We start from the raw sequence: 23,673 nt of genomic DNA, 5'->3' as shown, positions 1-23,673 counted from the left end.
AGTATGCTCATATTATTATTATTTATTTATTTTTAGCTGTGCCTTATTATTTTGTATTGTCATCCTAGTGAAATTGTTATTCCACTTAAAAAAAGACTTTTAAGGTTTTTATTTTTGTATTTTTCTTGCCTGTCTTCCAAAGGAAACACGGCTTCTGTGATTGCACAGTCAATTTACATTACTTCCACTCCCCCACCATCTTTTAAAATTTTTCAAAATTCTTGGCCAGTTTCAGTCCAGTTTGTAAACCAGGTACAATCTAGATATTACGGTTCCTATAAGCCTCATGAAGAACTGAATGTAGAGGGCAAGAGATCATACCCAGGGAGAGTGAGACAACCAGGTGCTACTCTGTCACTTAGCAGCAGGCCTGCCGATGGCACTCACAGCTTCTTCAGAGATGCAGGCAGAAAGGTTCGTTTACAGTGGAAGCAAGATTTTGGTAAGCGAAATTAAAAGGTTAAAAACCTGTAGGAAACCAGACTTTGATAGTTGTATGCTAATAACTTCTTGCAATAATACAGGAAATTATGAAACAAATTCATTTCCATCATGGGGGAACTGAGTTGGAACTGTAACAATTTTTTTAAATAATGTATTTAGAACAGCTCTATTTTCCTGTATTTCAAGTACTTTCTCCCAAGTTCTCATTCTCAAAATAAACCTAATTTTTTGTCTCTCTTTAGTCTCGGGCATCTGGTAGTGGTGCAAAATCCACTGATGATGTTGTTCATGAAGTCACAGGTGACATCCTGGGCAAACTTCCTTCAGACTTTGACATTGAAGCAGCAATGAGAAAATATCCAACCACTTACACTCAAAGCATGAATACTGTGCTTGTCCAAGAGATGGGACGCTTTAACAAGCTACTGCAGACAATACGTGACTCCTGTGTTAACATCCAGAAAGCAATAAAGGTGAGCCATACGATTAAGGGCACTTAATTAGACCCTACACTTGATCTCTGAGCTATCAGTGCAAGTACTTAAAAAACTGCCCCTGAAGTCTGATTCAGGTCACTCAGACACTAGAAGTCTGGATTCCAACACGGTTTATTGATCTGTATCTTAAAAGTGATAGGAGTATGGGGAATATACAAATGTTATTGTGCCTAAAGAAACCAAACAATAAAGTATGTTTAGCTATGGATTTTTTACCAAATGAACAGTAACCAGGTTCACAATCTTTTTGTGCCTTAGTAACATAAAAGACAGAAGCACCTCACAATTTCTTACAGATAAAGACAAGTATTCTCAAGGCCTCAACTGGAACCCTCCAGTAATAATTTAATGTCTGAAGTCAGCAGTTGTTCTCAGTGGGAATTGAAAGCTACAGCTGTGTAAAATACAGGGTGGGGAGCAGGGAAAAGTCAGTTTGGATTTATTTATTTTTTTAAATCTATCCAATCTTACCTTGAGGGTGATGTTTTGTTTGTTTTTCATAAAAACAGAAAAAATCCACAACCCCTCTCCCTCTTAAAGCCAAACCACAAGCTGAAAAGTTGGCCAATTAAAAAACTTGCAATGTTGCAGTTTTGAGGACACTTTAAATAATACTATAAAAACATTTACATTTAGTAGTAACTCAGTAATTCACACTCAGTAATCACTCATATTTCTGAGGAGGGATGATGAATGCTGATTTCCCATTCTGGGCAGTTTCTTTCCAAAATGGTCTATCGGCCTTTTTCCTGACCAGTTTAGCAACTAACTACTAGCTCTGACCACAGTACCTTTTGAATGAAATTCATCACATCCATTCTTCACGTTTTCAGGGTTGTTCCTGACTTAACTAGAAGTTGTTAACATCTGTTAGACAAAGAGTTGTATAATTGTTATAGCAAGGCTGTTGAGACAAAATATTCTCCTATTTTCCCTTCCCAAAATTATTTTAGGGGCTAGTTGTGATGTCTGCTGAACTGGAAGAAGTGGTAAACAGCATTTTGAAAGCCAAAATTCCAGGCCTATGGATGAGTAAGTCTTACCCAAGCCTCAAGCCTCTGGGCAGCTACGTGAATGACTTCCTCAGTAGACTGAAGTTCCTACAGGTAAGCACATCCCATGTATGCAATTTGTTCAACATCACTTATTTTATCTCTTGTTGTCAGGAGGAATCTCCACAAGTGAATGCACACATGAATGACACTGACATGTAATGTTCATTCCATTTGTGCACCTGTTTTGGTTAGTTGCTTGTTCATCACAGCATCTAGTGAAGCACTTATCTTGCCACATACCTTACACCACATAAAGTGAGGTGTAGTGCATCAGTATTACTGTATGACGGACGCCAGAATTGGCCTTCTGAAGTGAATTTACTAAGGGCATCTTAAACTGCACATAGATCTTTGTGGTGGTAGGGAAGTTAAATAAATAAAATAGAACTTTGGGAGAGGCTGTTGAGTTGCTTTTCCAAATAGCCAAGTTTAAATCAGTAAAGTGTTATAATATGAAATCTTTTATTTATGTTGAAGTCAAGTAATAGCTTACAGTAGATAGACCATGAGAGGAGAAAGTTGGCTGAGTGAATGAGAATCAGTGGGGTCCCTTCACTGCTAAGGCTACAAATTCCCCAAACTGACTTTAAGTGACTAATACAGAGACTGAGCACTATTCTGTGCCTTAGTGACCTCCATCAACTGAAGACAATTGATGTTTATCACCTAATAAGACCATGAGACCATAAACACTAATGTATGCCTTTAATGTAGAAGACTTTAATGACAGTTCAACCCCCCAAGATAAAATGTGCAACTTGTTCCAAGCTCCCTCCTCTGTACCTGCAAAAAGAACGGGTCTTGAGATAGACAAAAGATCCTGAAACAAAAATAAGAATTAAAAAAAAAATATATATAAAAATCTGGTTTCAGTTATAGTAACATATTCACAAATTCTGCATTTGCAGAGAACCTCTGTTTTGTTTTTTTTTGGACCCTGTCACCACACCTCAGTAACTTCCACTTTAATGCGTAGCACGTCTGACTGCAGTACTTATAAAGAATAAAAGTGACATTTCTTGAACAGAATAGAGGACAGATATTAAACTTGTATGAAGGAGAAACTGCCATTATCTATAAGGATTTTGTTTATTTCTTTGGATGGAAACTAACCAGAAAGACAAGTACTTTGGTAACCATTATAATTCTCTGCAGTAATGTAATTGTAATGCATTTTTTTTCTGACATTGTTCAAAACTCATGTTTACAACAATTGTTCTAGTTATGTGTACAACAACCAGAAAAATGTCTTCTTGGATGAAGTATTAACCATTGCTATAGACCTCACTTATATTACACCTCAATGCAATGAAATCCAGCATTCAAAATTTTTTATACACAAGTTTCCGCAGTGTAAGCTAGGGGAAGGGGGGGAAGGGGGAAAAGGACACCCCTCTATCCCCCAAAAACAAATTTTAATTAGGCCATTCCATTTTCCTCCTCATAAGGAACTCACCCACCCTCACCTTCAACTTGCTGCACATGCCAAGTGCATGTGCACCCACACACAACATGCAACATTGGCCCTGGAAGGGAAATCCAATGAAGAAAAGCAAAGCCTGAAAACAAACAAACAAACAAACAAAAAACCCTGCCACCTGCATGAGGAAACAAAGATCATCATGCTGAAAAGCCTCTGATAACAAGAGAGAAAGGGTGACTTGAACACACATTTGATGAGCTTACATAGATGATGCATGATTAACAGACTAATTCATTCACATTAGCTAAGAACTTCCAGGCAGTAGGTGCAGTGGTGTTTTGTCCTCTTCAGTCTTAAAATAAAACAACAACAAGAAAAGCCATAGTGACATTTTAACTAAAAATGTCACTAAAAAAGCTAGTGACATTTTAACAACTTGGTGTAAAACACGTAGCAGCCATCCAAACGTACCACCGCAGAAACTATTTTGGCTGTTATTTCACAAGTTATTTGAGTTCCTAAATACTACAAAAGATAAAAGCTGCTCCCCCCTACTTTCCTCCTCCTCTCTCTTTTGCAGCTGTGGTACGAAAATGGTATGCCACCCGTCTTCTGGATTTCAGGATTCTTCTTCACTCAAGCCTTCTTAACAGGTGCCCAGCAGAACTATGCCAGAAAATACACTATTCCAATAGACCTACTAGCATTTGACTACGAAGTGCTGGAAGATAAGGAATATGAAATCCCTCCTGAAGATGGTAAGTAAATACATGACATTTATTTGCCTGTGTTGATGCATTTGTAAGTTAACATTAATTTGCAGACTCACAGTTATGCAATTAAGTTAATGAACTCCGTTAGAAAACATACACAACTGCGTTGCCTGCGTTGCTCTCAAAATACTATGCAAGCCAGCCTTTAAATACTGCTGAGATTACTGCACTCCCTGGACCAGCCCACAGATGAAAAGTAACACCGAGAGAAGACTGCTTATCCCTAACTTCCCAAAACAGATCACTTTTAAGCCGTGTCTGGCTTGCCTGTTCTTTTTGTTTAGTTCACCCGAGTAACACATCTGAAGATGCTTATTCCCCTGAGTGAAAACAAACCCTTTGCTGTTGGCTGTGCTTGTTGGTAGTTGTGTGAGAAGGGTTTAGCAGTTTGACTGGGAGACCACCACCCAGTCAGTTTTCAACTTCTTTTGTTGTTCTTGAGGCAGGTTTATTTTTGTACTTAAAAGTTACAGTTTTCAAGTCTACACAACACAAAGGTGCGAATCTTCAAAAGAATTGCTTTTTTTCAACTCTCTTAATGAACTGTTGTAAAGATGTAATATTTAAATCGTTATATAACCTTTAAATGGTTAATTGCCAAATGGCAATGTGAAACAAGCAATAAAACAATTAATAGTAACTGGGGAAAGAGTCTGTATGGTCAAATCTCCTAGTTTAGAAACATTAAAGTTTATAATCTGTAGTACATACAGAAAACTTTGTAATGACAACTGTGAAAATAGTGTCCTGTACTTTGGATTTTTACTTTTTACTTCCCTCAACATTATAAAGACTAGATACACCATGATACTGCTAGACATTGCAGCTTTAAACTTTATAGAATTATAATAATAAATAATAAGTTGTAATGCTGTAAAAGATTGTGTTAAACTCAGTTATTTGATTATTTGGAACACAACAAAAATTAAAAAACAAAAAATGTGTGGGGACAAAAATGCCCCACACAACTAACAGACAGTTAGCAAAAGTGTGTTGCCCTAGCTGCTGCTCTCAGCTAGAAACCTCTTCCAGTTTTTGCTTAATATATTACCTTTTGCAACTGATTCAGGTGTCTACATTCAGGGACTGTTCTTGGATGGAGCACGCTGGAACAGAGAAACTAAGAAGCTAGGAGAATCCCTTCCGAAAATCCTCTATGACATAGTACCTGTGGTATGTATCTTTCATTTGGTGATATTTTGTATTATTAGATATGAACAAATATTGTAGAACGATGTGGAACCTAAGTTCTAGCCTTGAAGGGAGCAACAGGATAATTAAAAAAAAATGAATTGAAAATGCTTTGTGTTGAAAAGCAAATTAAGCATCTAAGAGGAGCTGAGAATCCTCTAGTAATGATGATGGCAACAGCAGGTCCGATGTTGCAGATTTTGGGAGAGGAAACAATCTGCTAAGAATGAGTAATCAAGAAACAGGTTTTCAAAGGCTACCTGTAAGAAAACAAACACCACCGACAAAAATATTTTGGCAAGCCAAGAGTGTTTCCCAACTTTTTCTTTTTTTTTTTTTTTTTTTAACTGAAGTGAAAAGGCTTGTTCTTTGCTGCAGATATGGCTAAAGCCCTGTAAGAGAGCAGACATTCCACAGCGACCCAGCTACTTGGCCCCATTGTACAAGACCAGCGAGAGAAGAGGAGTCTTGTCAACTACTGGTCATTCCACCAACTTTGTAATTGCAATGACCCTCCCTTCGGATAAGCCACAAGAACACTGGATCAGACGGGGGGTGGCACTATTATGTCAGCTTAATTCGTAAACCTACCACAATCTGTGGAGGTGCATTTCCAAATCACTTATTAGGGATGCATGTCCATTCTGAAATGCCATTTCGAAAGAGAAATCAACACATGAAAGAAGGATAAATATACATATATATATCTTTACAATGTTGCATTTGTGCATTTCATGAGAATTGAAGCAAAATACTAAAATATAATGGTGCACAATAAAATCTTATACAAGCCAACAAGAATAACTGCTCCTTGAATAATTTTATTTTTTGAAGGCTCCTTATTTATAAGGAACATACATAAAATGAACACAACACTGTTGACAATGAACAAAACAGCATTTGATCTTTTTCCAGCTTTATAAAATTTTTAAAAATGATTTAGTTATAACAAAAAACTGATAGCGCAGCTGTATCTTATAGGACCATAATCACATTTGAAACCATAGACTCAATTGTTAACTGGAGGGGAAAAAATAAAAACAAAAATCACACTGCATCTAGCAACTACAATATTTTCTAAGCATAATCACAGCGGATTGAGTGCAATGTGATCTACATCAAAATTCATATGGGATGTCACACAGTGACAGCATTGTAATATACAAGTAACATGCCCTCCAACAAATACAAGTTAAATGAGACTCTGGATCCAAGCAGAATGGAATGTTGAAGCCAAGTAGAAATGTAGTGGAATTCAGATTGTCTGTAACATGACTTAAAAGCGTACATTAGAATGATTTGGAATTCAGTACTGGTAGAAATCTACAGAAGTCACAGCTGTTACACTGTTCTTCATAAGTTGTAATAAATACTAGAAAATAAAAGAAAAACAATGTATTTAATGAAAAATGCAGTACCTGCCTTCAAGGACCAATTTTTTCCCTTGTCTGAAGATGGTGTTGGAAGGAAATTTACTATATTCCCTATATAGGCAGTGTATTAAGCTAAAACCATACTCCAACTAATACAAAAGTAATTATTCTACCTGAAATAAAGAAAATTTCATTTGTAAAAGTATTACAAGAAATAAACTTAAAAAAATGATTTGACAATATCAGTTCAACCACATGACCCCTTATACTTGACAGAAATTAAGAGAAATTTAAAATTAAGGGTCAGTTCAATACATAAACAACATTGGTTCTTTAAGTTAAAATTCTCAGAAGTTATCCAGTGACTTAAGTCTCTTTGAAAAAGGTACTCAGGGACCTAACGTGGGCACTAGGAAAAAAGTGTCACCCAGGATCTTTACATTGCAGAAGTTCAGCAAACTGAAGCTAACATCATTGTTTGTGCTAATTAGGGTCCAATAGTAAATGTATTTAAAGAAGAAAAACAAAGAAACCTGAGTTCTGAGCATCGAATGGCTGTATACCTGAACTCTGGGCTTTTGGCTTCTTCACTGAAGAAACTGCACTCTTCTTTGAAATGGACCCTTAATACTGTTTCTTGATACTGCATTAGGAAGAAATACTGGCAAGAACCAACCCAATACCTTTAAAATATACAAGCTGCTCTTGGTAAAAACTAAATTGACCCATGAAGCTTCAAAAAGTAACAGGCCACAAGAAACACACAAACTTGAAATGGAATGAAGATACCAACTGGTGCTCTTTAAAGGCGTTAGGATCAGTATGTTTTTAGCAGCTACACTGGCACCAAGCAGACTGAAACAAAACTTACGGCACATAGTCAAAATACAGCTTACCTGCCATACACAAAGAAGACGACGAACTGTGTGTTCCAGAAAAGGCTACTACCATGCTTAGGACTGGTACTACAGGATCAACTTGCACTCCTCACAAACTCACTGATTTGCTTTGTGTTTTCTTCAAGGAGATGGGTACAAGAAGAACTAACTCACATCTCGGCAAAATCCTAAGACATCTGATCCCAGCAAATTAAGGCCCAAATTCTCAGTCTGTCCTTTCAAATGACACGTACAACAGATCTACCACATCTGCTTTTTAATAATCTAAATACCCAAATTGTAAAAAAAAATCATAGAAATGAACTCCTTTATGCTGTAATTAGAAATCTTTCTTACTCTCCACTGTGAGATGGCTGGTGCTACCATGTCTGATGTTGAGGCATTGTAGAAACAGATTTTGATCTGGTATTATAGTATTGCAAATAACGCACCAGTACTACATACACAGACCATAATTTAACTTTTGCGCCCAGGTTCAGTAACAAGCATCTTCCACTTTGGACTTCCTTTTTTAACATAAAGAGGAGAAAAAAATCCAAAGCAACCGTTAAAAAACGGAATAATTCCCATACGGATTCTCTGCTAAAAGGTAGTTTGCACACATTCTCAGCCACGATTCTTCAGTAGTTTATGGTGCAAGTGGCACACAATACATGTTTAGCATCTGTAGAAAAGAACCAGGAATAGCTCTGTAACTCCAACATCAGAGATTTCCCCAAGCTAGCACTAATTCTATTGCATTTTGCATTTTCTTACTAATATCAAGGGACAAACATCAAATAAATCTTAGTCAGGAAAACATCGTCAAACTGATCCTTGACAGAACACAGCACTTTGCAGCGTATATTGCAACAGCCTGCCTTCTTACACATGAACTTTATATAAACAAGGGAGTGCAATTTAAGGTGTACTCTTAAAAATTTAAACGTTGCTTAGATTGGTACTCATTTTTTAAATTTAAAACAGCACAGTGGTGTCCAGTTAACTACCGTTGTTAAGATTTAATACTTAAAGTCACCACTATGTAGACGAATCAACACAGAAATGAATAAACAGATGCATATATATGCACAAATTGATATATGCGTATATATGCCCACTGCTTAAGACTTGTGCGGTACTAAAAGCTTACTCAGGTTCCTTTGGAGGTATGAATTTCAGCTGCAACATTTTCCAGGTTTTCTCAAATGTAGTATGAAATGGTATTTTCCCAAGTGTGTAGATCCTGTATGTTTTTTTATTTAAGCAAGTAGCGCACCCAACTGGGCATTTATTTCTCTTATTTAGTATTTCCAAATTATCAGTCACTTCAGTTTAGAAGACATATTGAGCAATCTCATCTGATTTGAATTAGAAAAAAGCAGGAATTAATCTACACAGAAATGAATATATTGTACTTGTGTAAGTAGTGCAAGCCACTGCTTTTCCTCTGAGCAACGTGCATACAGTGAAACAGTGCAGACTCAAAGCCATACAGTAATATTATTGAATCCACAGTGATTACCAGAATTAGGTCAAAACTGGATGTCAAGCACAATTTTGTCTTCATAGAGGGCAATCACCAGCATGATGGCAAATCCAAGAAGCAGGCCTAGATTCTGAAGAATGAACTGTCCCACAGGACAATAGCCATGCTCTTCATTATCTCCATCTCCATGAAGCATTTCTGGAAGCTAAAATGAAAAACAGTTCTGAAAAAGTTATTTCACCTTTATTTCATTTCACCACTGACAAGTTTACAAGACATTATTGAACAAGAATGAACATTCCAGGATTTAGTTATAAAAACAATCCACCAATAGTTAAAACTACACCCAGCCATTACATTTTATAAAAACACGATCTCAGACACATCATGTATTTACTATGCAAACTCAAAATGCCTTTCCTTTGGACATTTTTTGAGCTTTTCCTGGATCACACATCTATTTAAAAGTTTAAGTTTCTCAGGACAAGGACCAGGTCAATATTCTCTGAACTCTGCTCTCTCAAGTTTGTTTAGTTAGTTAAAACTAGCCATGCTCAAATAAACATAATAAAAGTTTTTACTATTGCTACAGTAATTACATTGCTATAAACATACCCTTTATAATGACTTAACTGATTAACTCAGCCATTTATTTGTCATGTTACATGCTTACACATTCACATATATTTCCTCTTAAGCATGGGAATAATCAATCTGTACAGATCAATCTGTACGCTACAACTAAATCAAGAGAAAACAAGGTACATGTATTAAAAAAAATCTGAAAGTTCTTCCTGTTCCTTACCTACGAAGAAAAGTTAAGTAGTACTGACAAAAGGGCCAAGAGCAGACTTAGAAGATGTAGAAATAAATCTTATGATTTTTTTTTACAAAACCACTCAAAGACGACAAAAATAACAAAATGTTGTGTGAGTAAATTAATTCAGGAAAGCATGAGGTAAACAAAGAAATTCATTTAAGGCATACTTAATATAGAAAAACATTATACAGAACAGAAACTTCAGGTAGTATACAGCACAAGTCTCTAATATTGCTCTTCATTAAATAGGCTGTAACTGTTTTGGTTATTCCAAGTACCTGAATACTGTGCAAGAGACAAATTATCAGAGCATCGAATCAGCTGGAGAGATAAATATATTACCCATCTAGTCTTGCATTACTGTATTTTGAAAAGCTGACAAATTGACCCATTGAGAATTTAAATATAAATATACATATATATATGTGTGTGTGTGTGTGTGTGTGTGTGTGTGTGTGTGTATAAATAAACTGGTATGAAAAGGTTCGTCACTTGTAGATTACTAAACATTGCACTTTATAAGCTTTATATTGATATGACTAATTTTAGGGAGCACACGGTGAGTCTGGTCCTGTCAATATAAAAAAAACCCACCATCTTGAAGTTGACAGGTTATAGCTTCAGCCCTAGAGATATCAGAAATTAAGAACAATATATTTATTTGCCAGTAAGGTGAATTGATTCAAGTTGGACTAGGGAGGAATTTAGGAAAATCCAATGTACCCACTCAAACCATAATGGCAGTGTCAGGAGGGAAGACCTTATGATTGTTTTTCTGATAGTTATCACCACATGAAGTTATTGTGGAGGTCATGGAAAGCCTGGAGGTTTGAAAATATCCCTGCTTCAGGTTCTACTGAAGAACAGCATCTTTTATTTTGTGTTAGAAAACAGGTAATTAGAGAAATTGCAGAACAATCAGATGCAAGAATACCAGAAGGTCCATTCTCAATGGGCTGGTGTAAGGAACAGATAAAAATGCACCTTAGTGAACCTCTGTTAAGCTAGGGAAGGACTAAACTCTGAAAACAAGGTTTTTGACAGGTAACTAGATTACTGAAACATCAATACAAAAATGTGGTGCAGTTTCAAGTGTGTCACACAGACGCTTTCCTGCTCTTGTTTAGAGTCAGACCATAAGTCGTTCATTATTTGGATGCTACAATGACCAAGGAAAAGGACAAACAATAAAGGAATGAAAGTACTGCCTTTCCTTTGCTGTCTTCAGTCAGGGTACATATAAGAAAAAAGTACCAGCCACAAAACTTAAAACAAGGGATTATTCAGTAATTACAAGTTATAGCTGAACATCTGAAGTTGCATGAAAAATCATTCTCGACTTAGCAGACACTCTCTTCAGCAAGCCTGGAAAGGGCTCATTTACCTTACAATAGAATGACTTCATCACTAGAGTGTATTTACTAAAATTCTCTATAATGAAAAGAAATGTCCCATTTTTGACTTTCTTTGCCAAGACAGCTTCTGTGATATCAGCAAATTTATCAGAAACAGAACCTTTGTTTTCAGCAGCCTTAGCTAACGCTTCAAGGATACCACTACGGGTGAGAAACCAGGCTAGGAAGTAGCAACTACTGGCCACAGAGTCTGAGGGGAGAGGTATCTTCATAACATCACCTGCTTTACTTAGCACCAGGAGACTAATGCAATCAGCCCACCTCAGAGCACATCAGACACCTGATAGCCTCATGAATAGTGACAAAGAAGTGATGCAGTTCCAGTAAGAACTGCTGAAACCCAAAGCCTATGTGTGTCTGTGGCTTACACTAACTGAAAGATGCCTGCTTGCTTTGACAAGTCTACCAGTGAGAATCAAACACCATTTTGTACCAGTTAACTTCTGGGGAAGTTGTTAAAAAATTAAAAAACAACAAGTGGTTTGAAAATAGGATAGTCAGCACAAATGTAAGCGGAAGGTATTTGTCACAACAAAAAATGTTCCGTGGTAGGTGCCATTTCAAATCCTAGCTTGAAGCAGGGAATGCCAAGAAGACAGAACCATAATCACCTTACCATATCAACCAGTGCCACATAGAGGAACATGCCTGCAGTGACCGCAAAGATCCACAAGGTGATGTTGTTCGCATACTGTCCCACCGCTGTGCCTATCAGCATCCCGATGTAAGCCATCATGGCAGACAGGAGGTTGTACACAATAGCTTGCTTTACCGTCATGCCAGCTTTAAGAAGCACAGCAAAATCACCTGAGGAGGAGAGAGCAGACAGGGTAAGTTTAGTATTGGTAGTCTCTAGGAAAGAATATAGTAAATGTAGGCTAATTTACCTATCTCAGCAATCCAAGGCACTGCCAAAGTAATATGCTGCTAGAGGCTCAAAGGAAGATTGGGCAACAGGATTATGAAAAAGCTCTTATAACAAAACGATTTTTGTGCAGCAAGTCCTTGGTTACGTTATGATTTGAAGGCATCTATTCATCGTACTGATTGACAGAAAGGTATTAGTGATAAACTCTTAAAGGTTAATAGAGGAATCTAGATCTGGTACTCCCACAGAATACGTCTGTAGACAGACTTGCCTTTACTTCACACAGGTTGGTCATTGCACATGAAAACAGAGGTTTAGTTTTGACCAGTGCCTGTTACCTATATACATCTTACCCTGCAAATTCAAGAGGATAATGAGGCATCAGTACCCACAGGTTACAATGAATTTGAGAAGTAAGGTGCTAGGAAAAGGAACAGTTACATTCAGAAGGAATGACTTTGTATTCATGAATGCTTGCTGGTTTAAAATATGCCAGGTAAACCTGCGTTACTTTGAATTCAGACCACCTCTGCTAAAATTGCTGATGGAGGTAGATCTATAAAGATCTAAATTTTCAGCTCTTAACCAGCTAGTAGTTTTACTCTCTTCAAACTGAACTCTTATGAATATGAGTGAAAGATGATACATAGTTAATAGGGTAATGAATATATTATTCCTGTGTCAGATATTCTAGAAATTAATTGCTCAATCTTGAATCAGAATCCACAGCATATACAGTGAACTATGGTATTAGCAATACTGTCTGTAGTATAGCACCATGAATATCTTCTCTATTGTCCCATCCGCACCCATTACTTACCTTGTGCTTAGTATTTACCTATATAAAGTTCTTTTCACCTGTCACCTCGATGGGTATTTGACTGTGATTACACACACAGTTTAATCCAGCACAATTTCAGGTTACAGGCTGAATAATAATCCAATACTGACAGGACTTATCTAAATAGTCATCCACACCCACTGGACTTGGTGGTAACTGGTAGGAAGCATCTTCTAAAGATCTCCACAAAGAATTTTGCTAACTCATTTAACCTTCTATAATATACCATAGGATGTGTGACTTTGTTTTGTGTTTTTTTTGTTTGTTTGTTTGTTTGTTTTTTAAAGACAGTGCCATGTGGAATAGTATGAAACTATATAAACTACAGAGGTGTAACACCAAAAACATGTACTCTATACTCCTAAGAATATTTTTAAAACACATTCAAAATCACTTCACAGAACAGCTGTAGCTAGATGCCTGACAAACTAATCTTGTATTAATATTCTCTTTATGTACACTGAAATAATACTACTCAATCACTCCTGGAAGTTCTGGTCACCCTTACAGCAACAGCACTGCATTACGCTTACCAGGATAAGTATCACAACAGCTTTTAGAAACATATTTCATCCAGCTGAAGATGAGACACATCAGTTTATACAATTAGTTACCTAATTCATGGGGAAGCTCATGACAAAATACTGCTATAGATGTACTGATTCCTCCTGTCAGTCCAGCACTAAAAGCTGCTCCTGGAAGAAAAAATAAATTAAAGAAAGATACAAATGGTATTTTACTATTTCAACGCAGCAAATTTCATCAAAAGACTTCTTAAAATTACACTTGTTTGCTAAAATGCACACTAATGCTTTTTTCATTACACTGGAAGTATCCCAGATGTGCATTAGCACTGTGTACTTTATTGCTTAGTTCATCTGAAGCGCAAATCCTGAGATAGAACACAACTGCAAGACATAAAGGTAACAAGCTAATAAACTGCATCATTTTTACATTTTGAATGCATCTCAAGTTTATTAGGGTAATTATGAGTGCACATGAGCAACAGGATAGCTCTCTCCTTTCCAGGTTGGAAATCCAAACTCTTGTAATCCACAAGCTCTCTATTTCTTTAATGCTTATTCCTAAAGCATGATTTTTTTTCAGCAACAGGAATAAGCCTAACTTGGAAGTTAATAAGGAGAAAAACTCGTGCAAGATTCTTTTAGTAACTTTTGTGTAAGCTAATTTAATTCAACTTTAAGTTCATGCCTTAAATCATTCTGAGATGAGAAAACTGATGTTAAATTTCTGTACTATAGCTGAGAAAGGTACAAGAAGAGCCTGTAGTGAGCAGTCAAAACACTAAAGTAGAAAAAAGGCACAACCTTAAGATAGAGAAAATTTAACTTTCCTCAGAGAAGTATGGATTCCTCCTAACTTGATATACATTAAAAAGATTAATACAAACATTTCTAAAACTGTACCAAACAATCAGGTGGTTGGGTTTGACACAGAAATATTTAGAAATGGAGTTTTAATACAGTGAAGCTTTCAACAGATGGTGTAGTGATCTTTTTTGGCCTTAGAAGCCACTGTCAAAATGTCTTATCAATTCAACATGAAAAATAAAGCAATAAGTTGATTTTTATTAAATATGGTTTCTTTTTAAATTAGAAAAAGAGAAAGTGGAGATACTGTAGTAGATTCCATTGTTAACTCAAAACCCTAATAAAGAGATAATCCCCTATGCTTCTTTTGACTTGTAATGATGTGTTAAAATTAATGTGTTTCACAGTTCAAATCACATTTAGAGGTTTAAAATAATTGAAGTTGTAATCTAATCAAATTTGTAATTGTTCCTATTTCTCTGTTTGGTAGTTTAATCTACATTTGGCTAGACATAAATCTATACTAACTGTAATCCAAAATAATACTTTGCTGAAATAAAAATAAAATTATCCTAAGGAGTACTTTTTTGAGTAGCTGACTCATTTATTAATGCATTCATGTGGAGTCAGGAGTACCTGACTTATTTATTAATACAATATTTATGTGTTAATGATAATATTCCTATTATTATTATAAATAAATATAAGTAACAACAAATGGCATTTCTTCTGTCTTACTTTGAGGCAAATACTGAGACCCAGACAACAAATATGCACTACCGGTGCTCCTTAATTCACAAGGAAGTTACTCGGCACCTATCTTTATCTAACAGATTGCTACTGTTACTAATGCCAACAAAGTAATCTTGGTGGAAGCAGTCACTGAATATTAACAGAAGGAAGATGACAATTACAACTGATGGCCTTTTAATTCCTGCTCTGAAGGAGAATAAACAATGCCAGTAACCACAGAAGCTAACTGGAAATCTGTGATCACTAATAAGTAAAATGCGACCAAAGTTACTCAACATGAGGAGAAAAACTGTTGAAAAATACTCCGTGTTTTTGCCTACCTATTGCTAAGCCGTCGCTGAAGTTGTGAATTCCATCTCCCATAATTACCATCCAAGCAATATTAGCTATCCCTGTATCTTTCAGGTCTTTTCCAGAATGGCAGTGGCCATGGGAATGATGCGAATGTTTGTGATGCCAGTGGTGACTGTGTTTCCTAGCTATCATTTTATCTTCACCATGGCTGTCGTACTCTGAATCGTGAACATCATGCTCTTGAGCAGCACGTATAACATCATTGTGAGGATGGTGCACGTTGTTTTCTTCTTCTACAGACAAATAGTTTTTGGGAGGGGATTCCAGCTGGCCATCTAAGTCAGTCAGTTCAGTTTCATTAAATCGATCTTCAGATAAAACCGAGTCATCTGCTCCTGCATTGTAGTCAATTGAGAGAAACACTGCATTAATTCTTATTAGAATATATCCAGCTACTACTGCAACATTAAGCCAAGAATTTACTTGCTTTGTGAAAGCAAAAATAGTGTTTTAACACATCCTAATCTAATAATTGTGTGATTAACATTCTGTCAATGAATAAATAAATTCCATTACCCTATTTTTCAGTGATTTGCATATACAGCATTCTAAAAGTCTCCACTGTGAGGCAGCAGCTATGCACCCACTGCACACGAAGTCTGCTTTAGCCTGACCTAGGTGTACATCTATGACTTTGCTACTGACGAAGTTTGTGGTTGAACACTGGAAAAGGAGAATTGCCAGCACCATAACGTCTCACACGCTGCAGATGGAACGCTGCACATACAGGACATGGAAGCATAACAGGATCTGCCGCTGATACAACAGATCTTTACACTGCTTCTGTACTGCAACTGTCTTTGTGACAGACACTTGTGTCATACAGGAAACTCCTTTAATGTAGCTCATTACCCTGCCAGCAACCAAAGCCATTTTTATAAAGACAGACAAACTGAAAACAATGCAGAAGGCTTGCGTGTATAAATTTTAAGTTTACTAGTATTTCTGAAATACTGTTAAATAAAAGGAAGGGGCAATATGTGCTCTAGGAGACAAAAACAATTATAGAAAAAAACATTTATGGACAATGAGTTTATTAGCTTAAAATAACTGAACAAAAATATTCAAGAGTCAGGAAAAAAAAGTACAGGGAGTAGAGGGAATTATTAAAATGGCACAGAGTACCTATGCAGCAGACAATGAGTTTCTAGATAAACAAGCTCTTAAACATAATTTGGAGGCTGTCTAAAGCCTTTTTGTTCTATGTCAGTTCTCCAAATCTCATTTTAAGTTGTTTGAATGGAGAAGACTGCAGACCTAACACTCCCTACAACGAACCATTCAAGTTAACAAAATTGCATTTGTATAACTTATAGCGCAGGCATTCTTCATCAACCAATGAATTCAGCAGCCACACTGGCAACTGGAAGGCAAGTTTACAAAGCAAAGCTCTTCCCCTTCTCTTGCCCCTTCGAGACGTGTGCTATGGCATTCCTTCTGGGTTCATACTGCACAAGCATTCAGATTATCATGAAGGAATACCATATGAAAATTATTTTGGATCCTTGAGAAACATCCTTGAGAAAATCAGAGATATTTGATTACATTTATGAGAAGAAATTAATTTTGCTTAGCTTTCTTGGCCAAATTGTAATTGGTCAGAGAATAGAATCTTTACAGTGTAACAGCATATCATCTTTCAAATTGTGTGTGTTAATTTTTGATCTAGTTTTTGCCAAGTCTGAGCTAGCTGGGCCCAGATTAACCAAGTGCTTAACAAAACTAAAGAATTACAGCCACCCAAAAACCCTGACTGCTTCGTAAGTCTGAGAACCATTTGTAGGGTATATTAGCAAGTGTTTATGGTAGTCTCAGATCTCAGAAAAACAAAATATATATAGCATGGGGAAAGTCTATTAAGCCTTATTAACAATGATTTACATAATAGCAGCACAACTGTACAAGAGGTTACATGCTACATGCCATAGGTTACAAGCATAGGTTACAAGCCATTACTTGGAATGTCATAATCAGAAAAAATTCTGAAAATAATCAGCTACCTGCAAGGGGTTTGAGCTGAAGCCAGTCAGCATCTGGTCTATTATTTAATTTGTGATCTGAGAGTTTCCTTCCAATTGGTGATTCTTCAGTCGGCTTTTTCTTGCACCATTTCTGCTGACTCTGCAACAGGAAACAATTGACATTGGATTTGTAAAAGGACATCAACAGAAGTGAAAAAAATGAAGCATTGCCAAAAAACATCTTAAAAACAGACTACCACACACATGCACAATTTCACTCCAGTAACAGAGTACATAATTGCAAAGAACATTGTAACAGCCAAGAAACACATACCTGGAGTCATTGCATTCACGTATTTTGTTCAAGAAAGCAAGCATGCAGCAAGAACAGCTCCTGTTTTGTTCAATTTTAGAAGTTTCTACTCCTACAACTTCCTCATATTTTCCCTTAGAGAAAAGCTTGCCATCTTCCTGTGCGCACCCCATACCGCAAGGATTATAGTTTTGCTAAAGCATCTTAGGAGATTTAACTATTTAATTAATCTTAGAGATATGTAATAGCTTTTATATTTTCATCAGAAGATCTAAGAAATGCCTCCTCCAACACAGAAAATCTTTTGCTGCCTGTCCAGATGCGGCAGCAATTTTGATGTGAATGAAACTGGAGCAATTTTTGTTCACTCTTTTTGGGAGAAGCAGTTATAGTCATTTTCATAAAAGTGTACTTAATAATGACTGCTGAAATAATATGGCTCTTCGGTGGCTTGAATTTCCACTGACTTACATACCTCTGCAAGTACTCAATCTCCTTTTATACCACCACCATGATTACAGCCTGCTTCCAGACCTAAAAATCCAATCCTTTCTTTTCAGGGAAGCACGTAACAATTTAAATGACATTGTACCAAAAGCAGAAGGTCTGCAATTTTCTACTGTGACTACTGCTGTTACACTGGCATCATTAGTTGAGAGTATACAGTTGCATTTCTCCTAAATTGTCTGACAATTGTTTTGCTCTATTATCAGTTCTTTCTTACATACTTCCTTCTGTATTTTTGCAAAGAGATCATAGCATTCTGAGGAAGGAGCTATAATTTCTTATATTTAGAGATATACCTCAGTGGATGTTGCCAAAAGCCTGGTATTTTCCCCATCTGATGTCTACTTTGTTTCCCCAGATTACTTTGTTAAGAAAAGCAACCTGTTTTAGAAAGGGTTTCCTCACATGAAATCAAATGGAACACACATTTTAAATATGTGTATATATATATAAAAGATATAAGAGACATATATATATATATATCTTATATATATGTATATAAGATATTCTGTGTGTATTATATATATATCTTATATATATGTATATATATAAGATATATATATAATACACACAGAATAATGAAACACGCAGATAATTTCTCAACACTCACGAAGATACATTCAGGTAAAAAGATTTTTTTCAAGTAGCACACAATTTCACTGCATACCTTTTGTTTATTGTAATGCTTGTACATTCTTATGCAATGTTCAATGATGAACAAGACATAAATGCCTCCAAGTGCCACAAGACCTTTCAACACTGGATCATTTTCTTCTAGAAAGCCTTCAGTCCCTATTCCATGTGGGTGGGCATGTCGATGAGAATGCCTGTGTTCATGAACGTGACCTTGGCCATGGTGGTGGCTGTGGTTGTGGCCTCCATGTGACTAAAGGAGAGAAAGCAGTAACACTGCGTGACCCAGTGCAACTGGGAGACTGGAACGGCTCTGACCTCAGATGACACAATACGTAGCCTCTTCAGAAAAGTAGTACCAAAAACACTTTAGAAGATTATTGTCATACAGGTATGTTTTACCACAGAAAATCTTCATTAGACTATTTATTACTCTAATACTCTTCATTAGACTATTTATTACTCTAATATTCATCTGGGTAATTTTTAGAAGGGGGGAAAAACAAAGAAGCTTCAGCTTTTTTTCTGACTAAAAAGTGCTAAATGCTAGAACTGAGAACACTTAGGAAAATCACACAGTTACTGTTGCTACTGTCCCACTAACAACCAAGCATCATGTTTTTAACTATTACAATCAATTATAAATTTAACTCTGATCTGCAATACAAATTAATATATATATATATAAAATCTGTATTAAAACTTACAAAAAGAAAACATTAGTCTTTTTGTTCAAAGGATAAGTTTTAAAACACATTTTCCTTTTTTTCCAACAATTATGGCATACTGTCACAAATTAAAAACTGCTTACCTTCCCCTAGAGTTTGGGCAATTTCTTGATTCATTACATTAGAAGTCAATTTCTCCCCAAAAGCTAGTAATCAGTAAGCTGTATCCCCTGAAACACTTTAAGGTGGTACTGATACACAAGTATCAAAAGAAAGTAACACCACTAAGTTTAAAGTGCTCTTCTTGGTCTCAGGCAATTTAGAAGATTTTTAAAGTTAGGTTATGAATATGCAACTGCAATTACATTTATTAGTAACACGCATATATTTTGTTTTTAATGGCAAGGCTCAAATACTGTTTCAGGATGTCCATCAGCCAAGCCAATCTACAGCTGTGAGCATTTGTTAGTTGACACTTGTCAAACAGTTCCTTCTAAATTCTATATGCACTTGAATAAAAGGTAAGGAAAGCAATACTTACATGTGGCAACAGGTGGAGTAGAGCATCTCCACTCATTGTTCCTACAGCCAGAGCTACCAAGAAAGTTAGAAGAAATTTGAAGCACCATTGGTTAATGATGGGAATCAAGATCACACCTAGCAAGGAAAGCAGGCTAATGACGGTGATAGAGATGATACCACAAAACCAGGCTGTGGGAAGAAATGGATACAGAAAGCTTATCAGAATAATAATTGTAAAACTTTAAAGACGGATTAATGACTTTCAACTGTGTCTTAAGAAGGTGACTTTCCTTTAACCTAACTCGGGTGATTGTTCATTCAAAAGGTGCTGAAAATATGAAGTACCTTTAGTACTCAGGTCCACAGCAAAAGACACACGGGCTTATTCACTGCACAATAGATCGAAAAATGTTAGAAGACAATCAGCTAAGGGAAAGAACAGCCCAGCTCTTCTTACTGACTGCAAGCTCCCAGCTTAGCTCTGCAGTCTATTCATGAAACACAAAAACCCCAGATTTCATGCTGGAAAACATCTTGGCTATTTTTTTCAACTTACTATGACTCTATGGGCACTAATTCATGTTTAACATTTGTTTTCAATTATATTCTGATGGAAATTGTAGGTGGAGTAAATACTTCCTTCCCTTTGGTAGGAGTAACATGTTCAGTTAGGCACCATTCTCTTCATCTGGTGCTCTGAAAAATACATTTTTACTTATGAGAAAAAAAAACGTAAGACTCAACCTTTGACAGAGAAACCTTAAAATCAAATGCTAAGAACTTAAAAAGAACTGAAAGCAACTTGCTACCGACAAGAAACAGTTCGCATTTTTCTGAGGATCTCTACTGTCGTCATTGGAAGAAACAGTGATAATGGCACAGGGTACAATCAACATAATCCTGCTAATTAAAGATGTGCCAATTTCGACATGAGAAGGAATGACAGAAGAAACAGATTCTGAGAACAACGAAACATGCCTCTTGCCGTCAGAATCTCAGCCTAGGAAAATACTTTCTTCTACTTTTTTTTTTGTCCTATCAGAGAAACTTCAAAGAACAGTTAAGTAATGTTTAGTACCAATAGTACAGTTCATAAGGTTCACAGCCCCAAAGACAGGAATAGTTGGTGGCTCCATGTATTAATGATTTACCTCTTTTCAATATCACAGCAATACACACAGAAATAGAAATGTATTTACAACACAAAGTAGAGATTTACATGGAGAATTATTAAACTAATATTCACATATGGTATTATCTGTAAATATAACTGAAAAAGAAAAGAAACAAACTTTTGTGACACTGATAGTGTGATCATGTCACTATGCAAAGTAACATGTTACAATGACATGGAGTGAGCTAAGTTACCTCTGCTGAACAATTTTCATTAGAGGCTCCCATTTTACAAACGGTAACTGCTTGGGCTGAGACCTTCCAACAACATAATTTCCTGAAGCTGAACTTTTGAATTATTTGTTCCAAGGTTTAATCTAAATGCTTTAGGTATTTCCAGTTTTCTTCCTAGCTTCACTCTTTATCAAAAACGCCTACGCAATTTGCAAGCTTCGATGAAAGTTAGCAACTTCTGATTTTAAAATCATTAGTGCCTCTGTACTTTGGTACAGGATCTGACTTCCCTCAAAGTTTGTGAAGTTCTGCTCATTCTTCACCAAGAAGGGAAAAACACCTTGGGAAATGGGTGTGGGAAGATGAGAAGAGAGGAAGATTATGTATTTCAATGAGCATCACTCAGCAGTCAAATGTCCCAATAATTCTATTTGTACAAAAAAAATGCAACAGATCAGATTTAACAAGACTTTGCCACTAGAAGTGTGTCTGCTGCAGCCTGTCTGGTTCAACACCAAAACTTACAAGATCTGCTGTTTCACCCACGTTGGGGGATACTCATTCTTACCAAGTCTGTATCTCCCATGATAGTGCAGAAAAGGAAACAATCCAATTCAAACACACAGGTTACAAGAACATATCCAACAGGAGAAACTGACTGGAAAAAGATTTAGAAAGCATGCAGCATATACTAGAATGGGGATTGACACTGAGAAGAAAACAGAGTTGGTGAAAAGACAAGGACTGCAAGCACATGACGAACTAAAGAACATAAGTCAGAAAACAGAATACGAAGTAGGTGTAGAGTGGAAGCAGGACCCTGCAAACCAAAATACTGTCGCTACACAACCCTGAATCATCCCCAGAGCACTTCAATCATGTACACTTGATGAACAAGCCCTGCTGAAAGGAACAGCAGAGATGGACATGTAACCCAATACCAAATCGTAACATGCATGCTCAAGTTGCCCAAATTAAAGTTAACAACCAGTTGGCAGGACACAGATGTTCTGATGGTCATTTAACCTGGCACTAACAGCAGCCTTACATGGAGATCAAAAACTGAGGCTATGTATACTGGCTGTCATGGCACAGATTTGGCAGACGCATCTCTGAAGGGCGTACATACCTTTTTGAGTGATAGAGTATCTAAACATGGCACCCCGATTAAGGTGAGGCAATGAGAATGAGAATACAGAAACTGTGCCCCACTCCGAAGCTGATGGTCAAAATCAGCAGCTGTTAAAACAGTTGTTTAAACTCTTTAAAAAGGTATGGATCCAAAATTATCAGCAAAAGGTTGCCATCAAATCAAAGGACGAGAAATATACACAAAAACAGCATATGACCCCACAGTTACATACATGTACAAACTTATTCTGATAAAGTTATCTCCTGAGATGAAAAGGACTACACTAAGACCTCTGAAAAAAAAATCTGACAAAATTTTATTGAATGATTTCATACAGCTGCAGTGTCCAAAACACTAAAATATTACGGAAATGGGCCTAACATGCAGTATTAAGAACACTGCAATAGCTCGTAAGTTATAAAAGATCTTGGTGTGTAACAGCCCAAGGAATACTAGATAAGGCTTGGTCAATGAAGTGAAGTTATTATGTACTGGTTTATAATTCTCTTCTGGAAAAAAAAGCAAGAGGGAGGTGATCCAAAAATTTCCTCTGTGAGGGACCTCTGTTCAAACACTGCAGAGCCAACAGAAGACGGCTGCTCTGCGTCACATTTGCAGAGCTATTTGTAAATTACAACAGAGCAGAAGGACAGCAAGGTAGATTCCTTAGAAGGCTGAGAAAAGTTACCTATCTGCAAGCTTTCAGAAGAAAGCAAGCTAATACCAAGGCTCCAGTGCAGCAAAGCCTTCCTGCATTCAGGGAATGGTAAGGTCCAGGGAGTGCTGTCTGATCTGAAATACCTTTAAACAGCAGCTCTAGCTGACCCCTGACTTGAAAAATTTGCTCATTGTTTACTTTCATCGTATCTCAGTGCTGCCCCTTTTGTGAGAGGCTAGGTTCTCAATCCAGGTATACATTACAGTATTTCATAGACAAGTAGGTGAACTATATTCTCAAATGTAACTTCTTTCACTTGAGATGTAAACATGGCTCTAGTCTATAGGTACATAGCACAAGCACACTAAGAGACCCTCGCCAATACCTATGGCAATTACACCATTCATGCTAACAGTGAGCTGCTACA

At 36.6% G+C, this 23,673-nt stretch overlaps 2 protein-coding genes across 20 annotated transcripts in view; one reads left to right on the top strand and one right to left on the bottom strand.

Moving 5' to 3' along the window:
- Positions 1 to 6,187, top strand: part of DNAH7 (dynein axonemal heavy chain 7) — a 114,771-nt gene extending 108,584 nt beyond the window's left edge. For 7 of the 10 annotated variants that reach the window (XM_068686555.1, XM_068686561.1, XM_068686557.1 and 4 more), the window contains 5 exons: positions 687 to 917; positions 1,895 to 2,047; positions 4,000 to 4,177; positions 5,262 to 5,365; positions 5,762 to 6,187. In XM_068686555.1, coding sequence (XP_068542656.1) covers positions 687 to 917; positions 1,895 to 2,047; positions 4,000 to 4,177; positions 5,262 to 5,365; positions 5,762 to 5,968 — 873 coding nt within the window. In that variant the 3' untranslated portion in view covers positions 5,969 to 6,187. Of the gene's footprint in view, positions 1 to 686; positions 918 to 1,894; positions 2,048 to 3,999; positions 4,178 to 5,261; positions 5,366 to 5,736 lie in introns of all 10 variants that reach the window. The other 3 variants (XM_068686564.1, XM_068686560.1, XM_068686562.1) reach the window with 3 other exon arrangements.
- Positions 6,185 to 23,673, bottom strand: part of SLC39A10 (solute carrier family 39 member 10) — a 191,907-nt gene continuing 174,418 nt past the window's right edge. For 8 of the 10 annotated variants that reach the window (XM_068686584.1, XM_068686586.1, XM_068686592.1 and 5 more), the window contains 7 exons: positions 20,129 to 20,298; positions 18,954 to 19,172; positions 17,506 to 17,626; positions 15,472 to 15,840; positions 13,682 to 13,762; positions 11,975 to 12,165; positions 6,185 to 9,328 (listed from right to left, as the gene is read on the bottom strand). In XM_068686584.1, coding sequence (XP_068542685.1) covers positions 9,170 to 9,328; positions 11,975 to 12,165; positions 13,682 to 13,762; positions 15,472 to 15,840; positions 17,506 to 17,626; positions 18,954 to 19,172; positions 20,129 to 20,298 — 1,310 coding nt within the window. In that variant the 3' untranslated portion in view covers positions 6,185 to 9,169. The remainder of the gene's footprint in view (positions 9,329 to 11,974; positions 12,166 to 13,681; positions 13,763 to 15,471; positions 15,841 to 17,505; positions 17,627 to 18,953; positions 19,173 to 20,128; positions 20,299 to 23,673) is intronic. The other 2 variants (XM_068686585.1, XM_068686587.1) reach the window with 2 other exon arrangements.

The sequence above is a fragment of the Anas acuta genome, chromosome 6, assembly GCF_963932015.1.
Source record: "Anas acuta chromosome 6, bAnaAcu1.1, whole genome shotgun sequence".
Classification (NCBI taxonomy): domain Eukaryota; kingdom Metazoa; phylum Chordata; class Aves; order Anseriformes; family Anatidae; genus Anas; species Anas acuta.
This window is presented reverse-complemented; position numbering and strand designations above follow the sequence as displayed.